Source organism: Syngnathus typhle, linkage group LG4, assembly GCF_033458585.1.
Source record: "Syngnathus typhle isolate RoL2023-S1 ecotype Sweden linkage group LG4, RoL_Styp_1.0, whole genome shotgun sequence".
Lineage (NCBI taxonomy): Eukaryota > Metazoa > Chordata > Actinopteri > Syngnathiformes > Syngnathidae > Syngnathus > Syngnathus typhle.
Genome location: NC_083741.1, coordinates 14,907,994 through 14,930,687, shown reverse-complemented (window position 1 = coordinate 14,930,687; position 22,694 = coordinate 14,907,994). Strand labels below are relative to the sequence as shown.

Here is a 22,694-nt window from a genome sequence, read left to right as displayed (position 1 = left end):
TGATTGGGTGCACGTTTGCAAGCAACACAGATCACAAAGAATCGATATACTTCTGACCTACAATGTACAAACATCTGATTGCAACAGCTTTGGAGGAACTCAGCATGAGGGTCATTTTTGTGTATATATATATGTGCAGCGTAGGAATATTTATGAATTGTCACTCAATGCTGCTGGCACTTCCCTGGAGAACTTGTCCTAGTTCAAGGCCACAAATGTGCATTAAAGGCATGGTTTTGAGGAGCAGCGCCTCGGCTGATCTTCATCTTTGGTTTAACGCGTTTGATTATTCCACATTCTCCTGTTCACTGACGAGACACAAATTAGGGCTGAACAATGAATCAAACTCAAATCAACACATGATAATGTAGTATCATGCAACAAAGGCTGAGCGAGAGAGAGACCCTGAGTTGCAATTAGTTTCTTTCTCCAAATCATTCAGCCCTAATTCAAAACAAATAAAATGTCAGGTACGCAAACATGTCTTTGGGTAATAGCGTCGGTCACTGCTGCGTATTGGCCTGCTAATATAAAACTACTTGGGAGACAAGTGCTAATCTTTATCTACACTAGAGGAAAACAAGAAAAAAAAAGATGTGGCGCTAGATTCAACTACATTCTGTACTCAGTAGTACAAAGCTTCTCACAAAAATAGACATTTTCAGGAAGTTGAACTTTACGTCATTCATTAAGATTCTTCACTTTCATCCCTGATTATTTAACACTCGCGATGTGTTACTCCAACCACTCTTTATGGATTCGCATCCTCTAACCTGAGAAAAACAAGACCGCGCCCGGCCTCTGAGAGTCGAGATGCGTCCACACTAAGGCCAATTATCAGGCGGCTCAGTACCCGCATGCCACTCTCGGCACTCGTGTCAAGCTGTTTGAGCATTTAAAGTGGATCTCAAGTACGGGATATGGAGTAAATGCTCAAATGGCTGGCCATACACTTGCTGTGTGTCCACCGACACAAGCAGGAGGTAGACGTAGAAGACAATACAAAAAAAGAATCACATAAGCATGGGAGGTCTCAGCTACTGGCATAGAGATACATTCATAGCAAATCTATTAGGCAATTACGCACAGCTTACTTAGTACTGAGAAGATACCCTGTCAGTTCACCATGTACATAACACGACATGATTTTTAAAAAACAAATTCCCTGAGTTTAAGAAAGACGACAAAGTATCAAATTAACGGGAGGTAGTATAAAAACAGGAACAGCAAGGGCAGCTGCATATTAACATCAACAAACAATATTGCTTCCATGCCATCACTCAATAATGAATTAGATAACACTTGTTAATACTGGCTCTTGGCTCATGACCTACCGTGGCCACGGCCACACCTGAGGAGACAGATGTATGTTTTGCTTCCAGCGCGAGAAAAAAGGAATGGAAGCGGCACTGCCCTTATATTCCAGTGAATAAGAAAAAAAAAGAAAAATCCAGACAAAATGGGATGACAATGAGGAAAAAAATCATCAGGAAGTATCACAGGTTATGTAAAGCTGCATAACACTTTTACTTATTAAATATACAGCCGAGGTTTGGCTCGCAAGCGAACCGAGGTAGATAATCAGCGAAAAGGGCTTCCCTTTCACTCCAGTGATAAACTCTCTTAAATAAAGTTTGGTACTTTAACATTCATGGTGGGTGAGATTTTCTTTTTTAAATGACATACAAAACAAATAAAGAGAATTAAAAAAAAAAGAAAAAAGAAAAGAAAATGCCTGCTGACAAAAAAATGTGTAAAATGGAGCAGGCTTGAAGATGAAGATTAAAAAAATTGTCTCACACACATGCACACACACGCACACACAGGGAATGCATATACACGCACACATAATACACTCACGCAACCTCACACACTGAAAGACCGAGCACTTTGGGCTTCCCGATGACAGCGCAGCTCCTCAACAGACTCCACCAACCTCAAAGTCCGACTGATCATCCTGTGCCAGATGATGCATTTCTACCTCTTCCTCACCACCACCGCTGTCCTCCGCCGTCAGAGACGGCTGGCGGCTGTTCGGACCGGACGAAAGATCGGTCATGACTGTGTCGTTTTGCGAGAAGCGACCGGAGTCGCTGCTGGAGGAGCCTTCCGAATCTCCGGCTCCCCCCAGCAGAGAATGCAGGGAGACGGGCTCATCTGCAGTGACCGACAGTTCCTTATTGTAGGTCAGTACGGTGGAGCCTGGCTGGTAGGAGGTGGGCCCGAGTCTCATCTTCTGCAATATACAGAGCAAATGTTCCACATTGATACGCCCTAATTATTGTGAGAAATCATAAACATTCGGGTTGTGCGTCTCTCCAATAAAAATTGATTTGATACATACCTCGACAAATCAACAACGGTATGTAGTATAATAGTCAGACCATTTGATTCGGTTCAATTCGATTTGATTCGTGTCTCGATATAAATATTTAAGTTTATGAGCGAAGCGATTCGCTTCAGTTTGACTCATGCGCTCATCTTTTAAATTGAAACCAATTTTCCGATTCAAATTGTTGCTTGTTATATTCCATTATTAACATGATCACTGTCTTGACATAAATAAATAGAATTATTCCTGATTCCTTAAATCCAATTGAGATGCTGTGATAGATTGACAGATCACCATTCTACTTTTACAATGCTTGATTTGAGCTACTATTTACTTACCTGCACGTCCTTAACACTCTTGTTGCCATGACGACTGAAGGGAAACCATTTGCTTTTCTTCTCAGTGCTAGGCTGAACTGGACCAAGGGAATTGATGATGAGATTTGTTCCACCCTGCGAGAGGAGACAAAATAAGCATAAGCGTCCTATGAAAAGATAAAGCTCTTTTCTTACCAAGTAACAAAAAACATAGGAATGGAAAATGGACGACTGGATGATTCACGCGGCATTATGTTCGGCGTTAAGCACCTTGCTATCGATGAAATGATTCTGGCTCATCATGGCTACGCTCACGTCGGTGTTCTCAGCCGGGTCATCTGAGTCGGGGCTTTCTCCAGAGGAGGCGGATGGGCTCCTTCCTTTAACACTTGATGGTTTCCTAGAGACAACGGACAAGCAATATAAAACTGACTGAAGCGTGGATACCAAACAAGAAATATTCTGTAGTACCTTTGTTTGCCTCTGCAAAGTATGACGAAAGCACAGATGATGATGCACGTGAGTGCGATGGAGACCCCCACAGTGATGCCTGTCATTGACGTTTGGTCCAGGTGGTAGAAGCCATTGGAAAAGGCTGTAAAAATCAAGATGAAGAGGTCAGAATGTTCCTCGAGGCTCTATGCTGGCTATTTGTTTCTGCCTTGCTTGTTTGATGAACCAGTTTGTCTGCATTAATACAAATGGAGTGAAACTTTACAGGGGTGGGGATTTTGGTTTGATTTGATCATGTTCAACTTCAGCTCTTTAACTAGATAAAAAATGAATCTCTTTGTATTCTATCATGACCACTTTTGGCAAGTATTTTGTAATTCCTTGTTATTTACAAGAATGATTCACAATTTGGATAAGATTTGTTTCATACCAGAGCCAATACTTTTTAAAAAGTGTTCTACCAGATTACATCATTTAACAGTAAACAAGGGCAAAATTAAATACTATAACAGACCTAATTTCTGTCTGGCATTTCAAATCTTGTCGCACACCTATGGAGCAAATGACTGCCAAATTTGGCTTTAAGAGACTACACCCTCTGCTGACCAAAAGAAAGTATTACATTTTATTGTAAGTGGATGAAGCTGTCTCTTCTGGATGGAGAAACACTTTGCTTAGCAATTGCAAGTTTTTCCAAAGTGCGCATTGTGTGCAAGGAGCAATATTATTTGAATGACTATGATCACGTTAATGAGAAGAACTGGTAAAACAATCATAAACATCTTGGAAATAATAGCCGATGCTTAAGGCCAGCAAAATTAAACAAGCCTTTATTTGGAAAAAGAGTAAACATGAAATGAAACGATGACTGACCATTGGAGCTTGTGGAACCTCGTGAGAGCCGCGGGTCGTTGCCGGAGGAGGGATTTGTTTGCATCGTCAGCTCCACCATGTGAGAGAAAGGCCCATCGCCCATGTTGTTGGACGCCGACACTTTTACCAGGTAGAACTGGCCGGCCTTTAACTTCTCCAGCAGCGCCATGGTGATGCTCCCTGTGAGCCAAACAGACCCAGTGCTCTTATTTTTGTTTTGCTTCCACCAAAATGTTGACACATAAAGTTGTTAAATGACAAGAGAAAAAAATCACACATTATTGAAATCTAAACATCTTGTAGGGTTACAAAGTGGTGATGCCACTGTGTGGTCACAGAACGCACTGACCGAACAAATAAGTAAAAAAAACAAAAACAAACCATTGACCACAAGTGAAAAGTCTTCCATTACTCAGTGCATCATCACAATCTAGGACTGGCGCATGAGCTTTGTCCAATTACTATCTGTCTCCCTCTCTCTCTCTCTCTTTCCACATACACACCTTCTTTTTGCACCACCTGCCATTCCCCGGTGAGCCACTCATTTCTGGAGGCATACAAGATTGTGTAGTGTGTGACAGAAAGGTTGGCTTCCTCCGGGGGCTTCCATGACACCAGGGCCGTGTTCTCCTCGATCAAAGTCACCTTGATGCTGGTGGGAGGCAGCGTGGGAGCTGGGATAGATGGGAGACAAGACAAGTCAAGTCAATCGAGGTGCCTAAACTTGTCCGACTTCCAATATGTTGTCATTTCTCCCCCTCATAATTGATGGGATCCTAATTTGCATGTTTATAGAAAAAGTAGATGGTCTAACCATTAGATCACTGCAAGTTGCATACAAAGAATTGACATGTGTTCAATGCAAAACGTAAGATTCAATGATGACACAATAATATTAGTGATCTGTACATGAAAAGGCACTGACCCTTAGGGAAAGTGCTCTGGTAGACCACGGGACTCCATGGACTGGATAGCTGGTCAATATGAAGCCGGATAGCAAATTCATACTTAGTGTTAGCCTGCAGATCTCGCACTAAAAGGCTTTGCTCATTCCTAAATAAAAGATAGACAGAAAAAAAACATAAGCCTGATGCATACATGTCCACAAGGCTCCTTACATGTTTGGTTCATGGCACATGGAGAGAGAATAAGCTCTTACGTCTGCAGGTAGAGCACAAGGGAGGCGTTCTGCAAGCCGACGGGGTTGCAGCGGACAGTGTAGTTGACTGCTTGGCTGGAGGTGAAAGCTGGTCGGCCCCAGTGAAGAAAAATGCTTGATGAACTGTTGGCCTGAGCGTGCACGTTGTGTGGAGGCGGTGGAGGCGGCACGAGGCGATCCCGAACAGCTGAGAAATGAGAGGAGTGTTAGATTGGTTGGTGTTGGCATCGTGACGACATGTAGATCAGACGGTAAAATACAGCGAACCTCTGCTAATGGCGTGGTTTGAAAGTGTGTTCCGAGAAGTTCAAATATGCTTGAGAGATTCTCATGAAAACATGTTTGCATCTTTTTTTTCTAGTGTTGTTGACACATGAAGTGGTTTTCATTTGTAAACTTACAGACACATCCAGGGGTGCTGATAGTCTGATCTGCCTGGTAGCCATCTCCAAGGAAATTGTAAGCCAGAAACTTCACATGGTACTTCTTTCGTGGGTCTACGTGTTAAGAGAAAGAAAATGACAAAAATCAAATCATGGGAATCACTTGTAGATGCTGATAAAAGAAGAGTTCTGCTTGTGATCACTGAGAATTAAAAGTACCTTTTCACCCTGACTGAACTCAGTGGCCATTGTGGGCTTTGGATGGGATGATGTGCTGGGACTAAGAGCAATGGACAGATGCTTTCACTATAAAACTGAGTGGATCCATCACCCTGACACCCAGCTTTTAAATGCAAAAAAAAAAAAAAAGGATTTTCTCCTGCCCAGCTCGACGGCCAGTGGACACTTCTATTCACAGTCACAACTGGGGGTGGAGGGGCGGTGACCGGACTAACAAAATCTCCTGGGAAGGTCACTCGGGGTGGTCAACAGCAGTTGTGAGCCACAGTGACCTTAAGAACCCTGGTCATGTGATCAAATTCAATTCAATTCAATTCAATTGTTTATGTCAAATTTAAAATTCACAAAGGTATAGATCAAATCTAGTGCAAAATATTGAAATAAGTAATGTAAGAAATGTTAAGTGCTTCTAAAAACAAATATAGAACTGTGTGATATCGTACTTTCTAAAAAAATAAAAAAATACAGAAATGACAAATATAATCTAAAGAATTCTTTCGCCACATTTATTTCTTGGCCCATTGTGCAGCTCCTTTTGGTGTCATTCTTGACCACGAGGGGGCAGTACAATAAAGACATACAGTAAGCAAGCTCCGCAAGCTCTGAAGAAGCCTTATCATGATCATTTGAATCAAGATGTTGGATGAGGGAGATGTAAAACATGCAGGACAGCGGCACTTGCTTTTGGACACTGTACATGAGCCAGTCTCAAGTATATACTCGCAAGTCAAAGCACAGAAAATAGGCAAGGTTGCTCGTATTTCAAGGCCAATACTTCTTATACCAAGCTATTGTCACAACTATTGGTGCACGTGTACCTATTTTTGTGATCAGCGACATGTATCATGTAAGCAGAGAAAAGAAGTTGTGTGCATGAGATGTTTAAGAGGGGGAGGAGTAAGGCTCTCCTTCCACCCCCCACACAGGCCAGTGGAGTTGCACTGGAGCCGGACCAAGGCCAGGGGGTCAGCCTGAGATAAAACTCTGGAAAACTCAGGTCACGGGTGTGGAATATGAGAAGAACCTCACAGGCATGCTTATTAGTTCCCCTAAATTTGCCATCATACTCTGCATGAAGTTACAAACTGTTTGAGCAGAGATTTGGATGTCAAACTCAAACACCTGACTGAACATTTAACTTTGACTCCTCTGTGTCCACCTCAAAAGAGAAGCATTACGTGCATCTCAATACAAAGGAACTGGCTTAATTATGTCACAGAGGATCTTTGACAGAGTGGGTGGGAGCTTTTTTTGAGGGGAGTGGGGGGTTAGGAGGCGTAAGCTGTGACATCTGGGCTCTGACCTTTGACATAGAATCCGGGCAAGCTAAATCCTGCAAAAGGAGGGGTATAGGGCTTTTTGGGAAGGGGGTGGGGTAGGGAGGGGTGGGCTGTGGGGGTCAAGCACAGGAAGTGAGTGGAAAAACACGGCAATACTACTGAGTGTCAAATTAAAATATTGAACTGATTGAAATGATGAAGGAAGTGTGCGGGGTTCATTACCGTTACAGTTTGTTGTTATGGTTTAGTACAGCCAATCTTCCAAAAACGTGTCCCGGGTCAGTTTTGCTTGGCTGGTGCACTGCCAAAGTACAACTCAACTCACTGCCCATTGAAAGGAATGGGAATGCCATTAGTCAGAGGATAAATTATACGTAGATCTCTGAGACTATTGTTATCTCTGTTGCTGCACCATTTGTGTTCTGTCGCCTAAATCGACCTCAATGTAATTTGTTAATGTTTCCAGTAATGTGTTAGCATCAAGCTAGCAGACTTTAAAGCTTCAATTAAAAAACTACTGCTTGTTGTGAGTTGACTCGCGTTCACTGCCACGCCGTATCTCAAATATTTGCACCCAAGTCAAAGTAAAATAGGTTGGAATGACTGCTCGTGACACGAAAAACTCGTAAATCTTGACACACGTTTCTCCAGGCACCAATGCAATTAAAAACATTTGCCTTTTTTTAAACAATAACATTTCACAATAGAAAATGGCTCTCCCAATGAATAGGCACCAAAGAACCTCATAAAAGTTCCCAAATATTGCTTCTAATTGATACAATTCATTGGCTACTCAATCCAATAGGATTAAATTATTCATACACCTAGATTACAACAAATTGTTTCATTAGAATACTGGAATCTTTAGTGGGGAGAGATCCCTCGAGTAAAGGATTTTCCTGTCCTTCCCAATGGTGTAAATCTCTCACGGCTTGACTTCCATAAATCATGCTGTTTGAATTAAAGGGCATATTTAGGCCATTAGTGGTCACTCTTTTCTTCTTTTTTTTTTTTAACCTCCAAAATGCAGATCCCACTGGCCTCTGAGGTTTTGTTCTGCCCTGCAAAAGGCCCCCCAGGCGAGCCTGGCCTGAACAGGGGTCGTAAATGTCAACTCCCCAAATGAGCCCTCACCCCAGCATCTATCATCCCGTCCCCCGCATCCTCACTCTCACCCTAGCGCACACAAAACAAACACAAATGCCAGTGCAAGAAGATCACTAAAGTCATTTCAAGAATAATATGCCTCATGCATATTGGGGTTGCATTACTGTAGAGCTTCTCAATTATTTTCTTTTATGCCCCCCCAGGAAGAAGAAAATATTTCACCCCCACCCCGAACTCTCAGTGACTATAAATCATATAATTTGTCTATAAAATAATTACAAGCACAATTAAGCCTAATTAATTAAATAAGCCTAATTAACATCATCGCACTGCAAGCCCACCAGGGAAACCCGCCCGACTATTTGATATGCACTGTATTAACAGAATAAACAAATATGTTGTTGTGAGACACCAAGTCACATGACGTGCCTGGTACCACAAGGTATGATTTATTTGAGCACTTCTCACGGTCCAGGCAAAGGACACAGTCCACAAACACATACGAGGAAAAGGTCACACCTTTTACACCCGAGCGGAACCTCCGGAACACATTCCTGTCCCTCCCGGTGGGCTTTCAATCATTTGGGACTGTCATTTTCGACTATACCAGACAGCTCAAAGCACGCCCTTGTGCAGCCATACAACAAAGAGCTGACTCAGCAACGTCCACTTTGGTCACAGCTGAGCATTCCAAAATCAATGTTATTGACAACAGAAGGACAGGACAATTAGATGGATTGGAAATGCCATTTACAGTAGAAGAATATTCCAATGATCAAGATCTTCCGGTCTTCAGGAAAATGGATCTGCAGCATTTGTTAAGGACTTCATGCATATCTGCTTACATTGCAGCCACGATATGTGGTGAAGCCTAAAAAAAAAAAAACATGGTCTTATTTTTATCCACCCTCATTGAGAGGGTAAAAAACACACCCACCCCACAATATAACTTCAGGCACACCAAAAGACGACCCACCAAAAATGGTGTGTGAAAGGAAGCCATTGAACAGTTTTGGATGCTGATTGATTCTGCCGTGCAAAGGATCCCTTTAAATGTCCGTAGAGGGTGTTCAAAGTTTATGAAGTCCACAACATGAAGAATTCATGCCTCTAAGCAATATTATCACAATTGGACCCTAACCACCATGAAAACAAGCTAGTAAATTTCCCTATTGTGGGACTAATAAAGGTTATCTTGCAACTTTCAAGATGTTAATGGATGCAGCCCAGCAGGACTTTCACTGGCACAGTTTGTATTGTTGCCTCACAGGAGGCCAGATGCCGTGTTTTCCATATCAGTCACGAGAAAAGAACCACAATACACATACAGTACTTCTATCATGTCTGAACACAATACTTGAAGGTCCTCATAGATTTATTATCCATCTCTCCATTTTGCAAGACTTGTATGATGAGAGTGGATTATCCATCATTGCTTGTCCAATCAAATTTTTGGTTTGGTTGTTTGATATGTTTGATATATGTGTGCTAAATGAACTTTTAAAAAGTTGGGTTTTCCTTAACGCATGGAAACACACCGATGGTTTGGCCTACAGCTCGGCCGGTGAGGGGCCATGTTGCTTTCAAGCCTCGGCTAATAAACCAGCTTTGTGACTTTGAAAGCCAAACACAATGAGAGACTTTGATGTCAGCAACACTGCTCACAGTGGCCATAAAAGGCACAATAAATCTGTCCCCGCACTTCAAAACACCACCAAGGCTCTCCTTTGGAAACGAAGAATCCTTATTTAGTTCAAACTTTGGTTTGATGTCATTTTAAGTTCACAGAGTAGCTTAATGATTATCAGCATCTATTTCCACACAGTTGAGGTATTTTATTCAAAGCATTCAGTCTGACATCAAGTGAAAAAAATCGATATTGTCATACACTGTAATGAAGGAAAGTAAAAGTGACAGCTCCGCTCCCATTTTTTCTATTTTAGTTTGAAGTAACGCATGCAGCAGGACTAACTCAAAAGCAAAGCGCTACATGAAATGCTGCACAGTTTTTGCACCGCAGGCAATTTATTGCGCCTGCTCGTTTCCCTTGGATGCTATAGAAGCATCACACGGCCTGATTTACAAGTCAGCTGTTAGCCACCTGGTTGACCCCCTCCGGCCACAGATGGTCAGTTGTCCACTGCATTGCGTGAGACTTCTCCCAAACAAAAAAAAAAGCCAGAATGAATGTGAGTGACCTCAAGGGCCAGAGGAGCTGTGATGTGCTCCCAACACTATCCAGCAGCTGCTGAAAGGACACACACACAGTCCGTCCGACAAGGAGGTCACGGAAGTGGGATGAGGTCCCGTATTGTTCTGAACAAAAGTTAAGCCAATTTATCAGGAAAATCCATCTTGCCTGCCATAAGATATGCAAAAACAAGCTTCTGCATGGAAGGATTGCGGACTTTTGAAGCCACATCATGTTGCATTGGTTAATGATGGGAACAAATAACAGATGATGTAGGAACAGTATTGATTTGTGAAAAAAATTAATCTACCATCATTTAAAATTGACCATATTTGGACATAAGGCCTGACAGCATAAATGTGTACTTATGTCAAATGGAATTATTCGGATAAATTTACCGAGGCCTCCAATCGTATGTGAGTGGTCCGAGGCAGGCAGCTGAAGCGGGGCGCTCTCAGGTTGGCTCTCCTCGTGGTAGAACAGCTTGTAGCCTTGCACGCTGGCTGAATTTCTCGGTGCCAGCAGCCAGCGCACCAAAATTGTCGTGCAGTTTAAAGGCTCCAAATTCAGCTCAGGAGAAAGAGGAACTGTAGGGGGGTGGAGAGGGGTTTAATCATCAGAAAAAGGATAGCATTATATTTTCCAAACAGTCATTTATTTAATATCCAGCTTGGTGCATAGTACGCTATTTTTACGAGTAGCACAATTCCGCACACCCAAAGAACGACTATCGCACATTCAAAATATAATAAGTCTTTCTTGTAATGTACAATGTTAACTAGTACAGTTTTACGTCACTACTTACTCGTAGTGCTAGTCACTGGCTTAACCTCAATCGTAATATGAAGTTGTCCAACTAGTATGCCACATGGATCTTAAGCGAGTTATCAGGTAAGAATTTCAAACGGCTTTCCTTGCTGTCAATTTCTTTCTTGGCAGGAAGGTACACTCCCCGCAGGAAGCTGTTTCTAGTCAGAGGAGTCGTCTTTGAAAAGCGAAACTCATTTGATGTTTACCAGCTGCTCCACACTTAATCCACAGCAGGCACGACCTCCGTGACGACAGAGGGGGCGATTTCACACATTCTTATTTTAGGAATGCTAGCAGACACCTGAATTTCAACAGAAGACACGCAGCAAAGAGAATCCCACTTGTACCACCACCTCAAAGCTTCTAAATGGCCATCATCTACTCTTGTCTTTCCCACCCGGAGGGCTGAGTGGCTCCCTTTATGACCCATGACTGAAACCCTTCCAATGTTACTGAAAGCGCAGGGCAAAGGTCAGCGAGTAACAAACGCAATGCCTTAACAAGATTATTGGCAAAACTCTCTAAGCAGTTAGACGGAGAGGAGGAATTCAAGGTTGGTGCCTTTGCCACCAGTGTGCAAAAAAATTGAACCGATAGACATTTAGATTTGATGCATTGACCCCAAAAAATTTAAAAATGGATTTGTTAAAGCGATCAATACACTGTTTGTACAATATTCTTGTCTTGTGAATTTCTCCTTCTCTCTATATATATTTTATATGTTAAAATGTGCTTGTTGTATTTTAAAGTGGAATTAAAGTCCTCTGAAAAATATAAGTTCCATAAATGCTATTGAAGTAAGGCTATTTGGTGCGGCCATGTTCACCTTGAGCACTGGATGCCTTTGGGGTGCGGTGGGAAGTCCAGGCCGACTGCTCACCCCACCCAACGTTTGTGGCGGCAGCAATTCGCAGGAGGTAGATGGTGTCAGGCTGCAGGTTTTCGAGGAGGTACTGCGTCTTCTGTGCCAGCAGCTCAATTTGTGAGGCTAAGCTCTCAGTACTAGTTCGGTACCACAAACGGTAGGCAGAGACTCGGCCCCGGCTCAGTTTGGCGGGAAGGGGTTGCCATGACACCTGAATGTCGGTGGGGCTGCGGCTGGTGAGGCTGAGCTCGGGAGCGCGGAGGGGAACTGTGAACAAACAAGATAGGAGCGATCAACTTTGCGGGCCAGGGGATCAAATGAGGTTCTCCAAGAATCCAAGAGAATGTGATATGATGGCTAACACAGCCATAAATAAGCTTGTGTACATAATCACAGGCAGGAGAGATACTAGACCCCCACCCCCACCTTTACGTCAACAACACCAACGATACTCATTAACTGCAATAAAATATATTGTAAACAAACTACTAACTTGTTTTAATATTGTAAAGTTTGTGATTGTTAAACGACTCACCATCCTCGAGCGTGTGCTGGAACATGTGGTCGGACATGCGACTGGCTCCCATGGGCATGTAAGCCACAACATAGAAGGTGTAGTTACGAGCTGGCTCCAGGTCATCAATAATATAGCGAGTGGTATCGTTTCCAATAACAATCTGGTATTCTTCGTTGTTTAGTCCTGGACAAATGAGAACATTTAAGAGTAGCTAAGGGTCAAGTGTCACAATTTTTAATAAGTTACTGCACTCTTCAAAATGAAAATGAACCCCTGAATGGCTTAAAAAATATTAAAATAATAGTTTTTACATTTTGGAAAGGTCCAGGGTTATAATAGTTTTGTATTTTCATTAAAGTTCATTTTTATTTCGTGTTGTCTTAACTCTGTTTCAATAACAACATTTCCACATCCTGTTTTTTGTAATTTAATGTATTTAAATAATAATGCAGCCAATTCATTTGTGTTGCGTGGCAAAACGGAATTAATTCAAGATCTGGTAAACAAAGCACTTAAAAAAAGAAAAGAAAAAGTCCTTTAACTGAATGCCTCTTTCAAGTTTTCCTGAAAAGAGTAACAAAGTCTGCTGGCCTTTTTAATTCATACCCTCTGACTAGCTTGCCAGGATATGCACTTTTGGATACTCCACCACACAGGCTAATTAGTTTGGTCTTTATAGAGACTCTATTTAGTGCGAGCACTTGCAGCTTCAGGTGCAGGGCTGACCACATTGACATGACAGCTATTCTCACATCCTGTTGAGATGTCACGGCATCCACTAAATCACAATAAGTATAACCGGAAGGCCGTATTTAACAATAACCACTTCAAATTTCTTTTTCTTTTTTTTTTTCTCTTACAAGATCCGGCAGCTGTTCCTTTTTCTCTGTTGCATTCTGTACATTTCACCTCACCAATTGAAGTCAGTGGAATTATAATTAAGTGCAGCTCTTGAATGAACAAGTTGTTGTTTTTTCTATAGGTGCAACATTGTTCCATTCTGACTTTTGTTGTCACTAGCAAGAGTTCCCAGGAAGTCTGTAGTAAATTCTGCTGCCACACTGCAATCCTTGTGAGTTGTTTTCCCTGCTTCCTGAATGTTATCAGCCAGAGGGACCGGGATTCTTGAAACATCACAGCTCTAAAAGGGCTCTAATCCTGTTTGTCAAGATAAGGATGTTTTTCCTCTTTCTTTCTGAGCTCTTCTTTGACTGACCTTCTGTCTACCATGCATAACAACTGCACATGGTCAGCTACCGCGTGTGATTCAAAGATGGATACAGTCAAAGGCAGAATTTACTTTCCCATCATACGAGTATCTTCTTATCAAATGATATGAATGTGACATAATAATAAGAGAGTCACTGGATGCACAATGGGTGATTGTCGCAGTGACCAGCAATCCTAATTTCTTCACTCACCTTCAGCCTTCATGTAGTGCACGGAGTAAGCGATAACTTTATCAGCGTTATACAGCGGCCTGTCCCAAGCCAGCAAGATGGCCGAGCTCGACACGGTGTCCGCTCGGATATTTCGCGGAGCGCTGGGCCGATCCTCTGACATGACCACGATGAGCCTCGCCATGGCGAGCACAGAGCCCTGCTCGTTCTCAGCCTGGCACTGATAGATGGCATCGTCCTCAGGAATGATTTGGTTAATGACCAGTTTGCTGTAGCACAGACACATACACACAGTTGATCATGTAGTTGATCTATCTCTCAATTCCTTTATTACCTTGAGTGAGTATTGAAGGTTAAAAAGCTAAAGAACTATACCTACCTGTTGTACATCTTGATTCGCCCATTGGAGTGAACTCTCTCTCCATTCTTGAGCCAGGTGATTTGAGGGGTTGGAAACCCCTCAGCTTGGCACACAAAGCGGGCCGTGCCAGCACGTGGACGCGTCAGGCTCTCCGGCCACTCCACCAGAGAAGGCGGTGCTGCGTGGGAAGTGCATCAATAGGAAATGACATTTTAGAAACAAATTTGCGTCCACCATGCTTCATTCTTTAAAAAAAAAAGAGGTTAACTTGGACGAATATGTCGATAGCAAAGTGAACAAGAGGTGGTCATTTGTTGCCACAAACAAGCTGAGAGGAAGTCATTTGTCATGGCACAAATTAAAAAATGCAGGATAATCAGTGTTAGTGGTAATCAGTCGCAGTGACAACGTTCAGGTACAATATAGCATAAAACATAAAGTGCATCTTTACCAAGTACGGTAACGTTGGCCACTGCGACAGTAAAGTTTCGTGTCCCGGGAGTGGTGGCTCTGCACACGTAGACTCCTTTGTGCTGGGGCTTGATGTCCGTAATGATGAGATTGCCATTTCCCAGCACTTTGGTGTGGTATACATCAATAGATTTACTGTCTGCTCGACTCCAGGAGATGATAGGACGGGGGTTGCCGGCGGCCATGCACTCCAAAGTGGCGCTCTGATGCGCCGACACAGAGATGTTCTGCGGCCCAGCTATGATGCGTGGCCTCTGGGGAAGCCGGGGGCTGGGAGCTGCAACACGGGGACGGAAGCATGTGGCATATGCGATACGACAATGGTACATTTGGTAGAGCACAACTGTACCAAATATATTTTTGAATATTTTTTGATGGCATGACAGAATTGAACATTTAAACAAAATACATATCAGTCACCTGAGATGCTCATTATTAAATATACTTCCATGTACTAGATTAGAAGTAGGGCAGCAAAGAGAAATCCAAAAGTGAATGCACATGATTGTGTTTTGGGACCCACCAGAGATAACGGTGAGCATGGCCTCCGTGCTACGTCGCCGGTTCGCAATGTTAGTGGCGACGCAGCGGTAATTGCCGCTGTCTGAGCGCTGTACGCCATGAATCTGAAGAGCGCCACTGGGCAGGACAGTGATTCTGGATGACACAAAGGTAAGAAATATACAAGAATACTTGCAGCATTGCAAAACTAACCCTGCTGTCCAGGAAGCAGGAGAAAAATAAATAGCATGAGGTTGGAGTGAGAACATCAGAGTGCATACCTTTCAGTGGCGAGGGGTAATGTAAGCCGATTGAATTCCCAAGTGATGATGGGAGGAGGGTGCGCGCTGATTTTGCAGGAAAATCTGGCAACCGAGCCTTCGGTTGCCACAGTGGAAGTTGGCTGGATTGTAAACAATGAAATACCTGGAGCAGAACAGAGGAAAACATGACTTTTTTTTACGGATTCGAAAACAAAATCCGGTATAACAAATGTTTTATTGGCATTATTGTGTAAGGATTTAAGTTGTCTTGGCCTAGAATAAAATGCTCTACAATGACAGAGGGTATCTCTGGTCTGTTGAAGCACTAAAAGCCACAAGGGCACAAAGGGCTTCCATCCCCCACAAGCCTCTTGTACCTCATTTGTGATTAGTCACCATGTTTGTCAATCCCGAGTAAGTAAAATAACGTTTTAAATAAAATAACTAATTAGTCTACTAGATTAGATGGTGAAGCCCCTGGTAGGTGACATGGGTGTCAATGAAGGAGAGTGTCGGGTTGGCTAGCTATTAATGGACGTAAACTAGTTTGCAGGATGAGTGACTCTTGTCAGGATCTGGTCCTTTTTTGGGGGGGAGGGAGGCAACCAGTGTCATGTTTAATCAGATTAGTCCTGAGCTGTCGCCTCTGTGTTGTAAGATCCACTGTGGTCGCTGGATGTCAAAACACAACTGGGCAATGGCATCCCCCCCACTTCTTCACACCCACCCCCATGTTTTGACCTGAGGGCATGAGAGATGAGCAGCACTGATCCTCTGCTTTCCTTCTCAGGAAAATCATGACGGATTGACAAACAGCAAGGTGATCATTGATTATTGACCATCTACTGAGTCAAGGTGAAAAATCAATAATCGTATGGAGGTACTCACAGCTGAGATTGGACCGCTGACCTCAAGACTTTGGATGGGCATCAAATGTGCGCATTCATTTATCTCGGGATTATTTTCATACTTGAATGTCTTATTTTTGTTTTGACCAATCATTTGTATTTTCCCCTTAACAATTGGAAGCAGAATAGATACTACGTGAGCCCATTCCACAAAAGCAAAAAGAAGCTGACCATCTGCCCTAGCCAGCAAGCTAACCTCTGACTTCTGACCTCCACAAATCCCGCCTAGCAGCCAGCTCAGGCAAGAGTTATGCGTGGCCAGTCCAGGCTTCTGAATTCGTCAACAACCACAGTGCAGCATTTCCTACATAATATGGAAATTAACTGTTAAATGAGAACAAATTTGGCTTGTATTGTAATTAAAAAAAACACACACACATCCTGCATAAGCTTTAAAGGTTGATGGAACTTTTGTGTGCTGTTCCTTGCAACAGATGCCAACACCTAGCAAACGGGAGGTCAGTGCACAGGTCAAGCCCAAACAAAGGTTCCCTTACAAATACCAGGAATTAGTTCAGCCACTCTGCTCTGGTTACTGCATCTTTGGTCTATATAGCTAACCACTTCTCTCAAACTACGTAGCCATTATAAAAGAGCGGCACATTCTGTGACCAAAGTACAATATGGAATTGCTCTAAATTTTGCCATTGTTTGTTTTGACAAATAAAAAAGAGACAGTAAAAAAAAAAAAAAACTGGTTTTATGAAACGTGATTACAGTTGACCACCGCTATTCGTAAGCTGACACACTGGTCATCATTTCTGTAACTTAACTACATGGATACTTCCAATTATGCTCTCCTATCCCAACTTAACTCCCCCCTGAGGGTTCAATGGGTGACATTAAAATTGATCACCTCATTCATTGCGAAAAGAATCTCCCGTGAAAAATAAATCCCTCCCACAAAGCACCACTAAAAAAAAAAAAAAAGTTTGAAAATTGCCCATGTCACAGCTGACATCAGTCGCTGCAGTTCTATTGAGTTGGGTCACTAATTAATTGAAGAAAAGAGGCCTTAACAACACGTGGTGGTTCCCAAGAAAGAAAGCCTCCCTGATAAGCGGGAGGAGAAGAATGCAAAGCTGAAAAAACAGCAACAAATCAATCAGCAGCGGGCTGGCGGATGTGCTGCTGCTCTACACAGCCTGCAGGACAGTCAAGTGACCACTGGCCTGACTGCACAAAGAACTATTCCCATGAGCGGCATGACCCCCCACCCCCGAGAGCGCACATCCCCCACCTTCTGCCTCTTATCTCGTCTCCAAAGTTTTTCAGTTATTCAACACTAACCTTCTCCTCGCCGCACACAGTGATTGCATTGTCTTTAATCTCCAAAATAAAGGTCAATGTGTAAACAGGGATGGATTGTTTAACAGCACCTTTGAGATATCCCCGGGAATAAGACCAACTAGCACCTGGACAATTCCACAGAATGCAAAACATGGCTATCGACGTAACTGTGGAACTTGAAGTATCATTGGACGGAAGATTAGAGAACTGGGTTCTCCATTGAACAATTTAGGGAGCCCTTTGACCTCGGCGCTCGTCATTGAGGGAAACCATGGTAACCTTTCGGGTTCAGCAGAGGAGGAAAAACAAGATTCCTCGCTTTCGTTGTCTAACTTAAGGCCACTTCATTCATTTACGCCACAACTTGCACGCACGCTGCAAAGTTTGCTCTGGCCCTGTTAGTGTCCCTCCACCAGTACAAGTCCTTAGCAACTATGAATAACAGCATGTGACATTTAATCCATTAAAACATGCACGACAAAGGCAGCACAATAAAAATGACACTTGTGAGGACAGCTTGCCACACTGGTATTCCGGGAGGCCGCTGGCTTCACTGCTGAGTTTTTTTTTACAAGGTACAAGGCCTAATATAAGACTAGTGGCCATACCGCTTGAAATATACTAGCACGTTGACAATAACAAGCGTGTAATTTCACATTTTCTAACAGATCAGGACAAAAGATAAGCGGTCAGAGGCAAATTGCAGGGGTAGCACACTAATGGTACCTTTTGGGACTCGACTGGAATCCAGTGAGTACCTTGAAATAAAGTGCTGTGTAAAAAGTACAGAACTGTTGTTTTAATGACCTTTTTTTATAGCAGGTATTTTGACATGTAAAATGCAGTGTTTAGACACTACATCATGGTTAGAATGTGTTTTTGGGGGGTTTGCATGCTTGCAGTGCAGTACCACATTGCGCCACAACATGCCAGGTGGATAGAAAATGTATCAGAGGCACAGCAGAAGATTTGTGTGCCATTTACACCTAACCCAACAAGTTGTAAGTGCTTTCACACAGTCACCAGCCAGCAATCTGATAATTAAATCACAATATCAACGCCGTCACCATCAGAGTGGAAGAACGGAATGTCAGGTGTTAAACTCAAACCCCCATCTTTGGCCCTGACGGAATACATTGTCCATGTTAAAGGTGTTATACGATCTCTCAAGGGAGAAAATTGAGACAGCACTAACTTTAACAGCCGGTGTGCTACAGTTGTTAGCAATTAGATTAACTATGGTTCTAGTCTATTTAAATTTGGGCAAGATCCTGCTTGAGTGTTTGCAACAGAGTTGTACAAGTAGCCGAAGAGATGTTCATTTATTGTCACAGAAAGTAAACTTGAGCTTAAAAGGCCAAAGCAGCAAACCAAGCTATGGGCTAAAATCCCCCATCAACCTGAAGTCTATTGACAAAAATCACATGACGTGGCTAGTGTGTCACATTCCACTTCATCAGGGCCAAATCCCTTCTTACCTTTGTGCCTTAGTGACCGTCACATTGTTAAACTAGTACCACCGCAGCACAAACAACATGTACACTTAAAATCAATGCCTGATCCCTCCTTTAACTGATCTAATTAGCCTCGCTGGGGTTGAACAGCTCCTGTGGTTCTTATATCAAAACAGATTGAGAACTTTTCTTTTGGGAATGTATTGGGAATAATGATGGAAAAGAGTGAGGATGAACAAGCTTTTCACTCTGTGGCCAAGGGAGCACGCAGGAAGAACAATTGTACAAAGCCTGCGGTGGCAACTGACCTACAATAAAGTTTGGTCATTTGAGCTGGTGGTACGGGGACACAGCAAATCACATTCATGTGTGTGTGTGTGTGTGCCCCCCCTCCTATTACTGCCATGTCCTTCAACTGAGCATTTCCCAGGTATGTGCAAATTTTATGAGCTTCCAGATAGACCCTCAAGCAGGCCTAAGTGTCGTTTTAAAACAAACTAGCAACGCTTACAAGCTGCTCTTATGTTTATTATTAACTCAATACACATTTTTTCAATGGGACGACAGCTGCACCAGGAAACGATAGTTTGCATTAGCAGAACGAGAGGTTTTGTACATTTTTACATTTTACATGATTATTTTGTGTGCCGTTTGTGTTTGGATGTCACTATGGTCGTACAGGAGCTGCGTTTTGATTGTTAATAAATGTAAATTCAGTGACTAATGCTTGCGCAATCTATGTCAGATGCTGTTAGTCTTAAATCACTATTGTTCTACTAATGCCAAATTAGTTACACAATCATCATAAGAGGTTTTCCTTCATTTCACTGAACACGAATTCGAAGAGGACATAAAATAATGTCAAATGTGTAAAATGTGATTGCAAAACTTCTGTCTGATTGGTGGGAAGAGAAGGAGAGAAACGTCCAACACCTCTGCCTGGACATTGTCCCTCCTCCCCCCAACAGGGAGAAGCACAGGAGAACACATTCCAAAAGAACAATTCGGCCAACGTTCAGGGTGCAATAACATGAAAGCCCGGGCCGATGAATAGGGGTCATCTGCTCCTTAGCTTTGGGAGGTGGTATCCTGGACAGCGCAGCTCCTTCATTAACACACCAATGGACACGTCCCCCTTTCAAACCGTATCTTTCTTTTCCCCACCATGGCTACCCTGAATAATGTAGACCACGGTGCTGAAAAAATAACTTGTTAAATCTCTTGTGCAATTAAATTAGGGTTGAATTATGAATCAAATATAAATTGATATGGAAATTGTCATTTGTCATTTCAATTTTTTTTAACAATTATGATTTTAAAAAAACTGCTTCATTTCCGTCAGTTGGTAGGCAGGTTAGTTAGTTAGTTAGTTAGTTAGTTAGTTAGTTAGTTAGTTAGTTAGTTAGTTAGTTAGTTAGTTAGTTAGTTAGCTAACTAGTCAGTCCGTCAGTTAGTTAGTTAGTTAGTTAGTTAGTTAGTTAGTTAGTTAGTTAGTTAGTTAGTTAGTTGGTTAGTTGGTTAGTTAGTTAGTTAGTTAGTTAGTTAGTTAGTTAGAACACAGAGCATGATTCCAATGTCCTACTCACTTGCGATTGTCAGTCGGGCCCTTTGGCTGAGGATGGCTCCATACTTGTTTTGGGCAAGGCACTGATAGAAGCCCTCATCTGATTTGTCTCCTCGTCTGCTCTCCACTTCGGAAATGTAAAGGGAACTGTTAGAGAGCAGGTACACCCGCTCGTTTTCCACCACTTTAGCGCCGTTTTTCAGCCATTGGACGTCGATGGGCGTTTCTCCATGCGCCTGACAGTCCAGAATGACGGCTTCTTTGCGCATGAGCGTCACATCGTGGGGCTCCTTGATGAAAAATAACTCACTGAAGCAAAAAACACCTGGAAAAGATAGGGAAAAACATGTCAGCGGTAGTTGCCTAATTTCAGTGTAGTACCAAGTTGACCCACAACTGGGGGGGCGCTAAGCTCTAGAAACACAGTAAAAATTAAGAGCAAGAAAGAGGGAGAGAAGGTCTCCTATTAAGCTACAGTCAATATCCCTGCAGAGCAGAGAGCATATATTACTGGGATGTTGTTGTATGATTTGTACAAGCTTTGTTTAAAACTATTTTAATTAAAATACAAACAAATTTGTTTACAAATTTTACATACACTCTTTGACCGAGACTGAAAACTTCTAGTTATAAGCTGAAAAAAATCCATCTAAAATTGCATAAGCTATCCAAACAATGAGAAAAATGTAAACAGCACAACATCGATGTCTTTCATAATTACCAAGCATCCCCCCCCCCCCTTCCCCAACACCTTGTACAACACTCATTTTATTAAAAAAAATTTTTTGCCCATGTCAACAAATATTCACTATTGTCCCTTGTACATTATTGTAACGTTTTTGATGATTTCAAGTCTGGCCTCTATTTATGTACAGTTGACTATTCCAACGATATAGGTGCGTTGAAATGTAAAATGACTTTTTGAATGACAGCACATTTTTCAGAATCCGACAGTTATTTCTTGTTCTTTTTTCCTAAAAATTCCTATGAAATAAAAGTACATTTAAAAGTTTAATATGTCAAGTATAATTTCAACACACAGTTGATGCTGAGGTCGCCAATCGTCACTCTTGTGACGTCACTGCTCATGTGCTGACTGAATTGGATAAGGCAAAAAAAAAAAAAAAAAGATGTTCAATGAAAAAGAGCTCCAAACTTACCTGAGATTGGAAGAAAAGCGGCAAAGAACAGCAAACGCTGATATATTTTCCTCTTGACAAGCGCCATTTACGTGAATTGTCCTTGCATGCTAGCTAGTTTGTCAGAGCGACTTCCTCCGAATGAAGCGCGGCGGAACGCTGACTGATTGAGTAGCCGACTGGTCGGCCTCCCGGGATTGCTAAATGGAAGCTTGCGAGAGTGTGACCCACCCTCCACGGGACCGCATTATTATCAACCCCGGCTCCCCATTATGAAAGTTTCTAGAGTATGGCGGCATCTAGCGGTAGATGTATACATTGCAACTGCATCAATCACTTTAGTCTCATTGTGCCACCATAAAAAGACACTAAATAAATGATGTGCATTTAAGGTCTATAGTCTGCACTTTGTCCTCCTTTGGCATAGAACAACTACATGATGAAGCAGTTTAGTGCTACTAGTAGGCCTACTAATAGTGGTTATCAAATGCTTAACATGTAATTTCCTACTAGTGCAACAAAGTTTCACGAGAGATAGAGACAGGCTGCCCATGAATCATGAATAGTTTGTGTTAAAAGAAGAAAAACACATTTCCGACACTTGTAGTTGAAACCATAAACATACTACAAACAATGCCTCCAAAACACTTACATGGCATTATGAACATAGTCTATTGAAAATTCTGATTTGTAAAAATCAAATGCTATTTGTTTTACGAATAATGGGGAATATATTCCTCAATAAAAAAATCTGTGAATTGATGAATTTGCAACCACAACAATGTATAATTTTACATTTTAAATACATGTAAAGAT

At 42.3% G+C, this 22,694-nt stretch overlaps 1 protein-coding gene across 1 annotated transcript; it reads right to left on the bottom strand.

The window, feature by feature from the left end:
* Nucleotides 1-1,866: 1,866 nt before the first annotated feature.
* On the bottom strand, nt 1,867-22,061 carry LOC133152786 (protogenin A-like). Its single transcript, XM_061276687.1, is given in 20 exon segments — nt 1,867-1,941; nt 1,943-2,236; nt 2,671-2,784; nt 2,920-3,049; nt 3,121-3,244; nt 3,976-4,155; nt 4,479-4,649; nt 4,901-5,028; nt 5,135-5,321; nt 5,536-5,631; nt 10,734-10,922; nt 11,972-12,277; nt 12,546-12,710; nt 13,949-14,196; nt 14,307-14,466; nt 14,740-15,036; nt 15,283-15,416; nt 15,542-15,686; nt 20,762-21,064; nt 21,900-22,061. Coding segments are annotated over 20 exon segments (3,513 nt in total). The 5' UTR covers nt 21,967-22,061.
* Nucleotides 22,062-22,694: the final 633 nt, after the last annotated feature.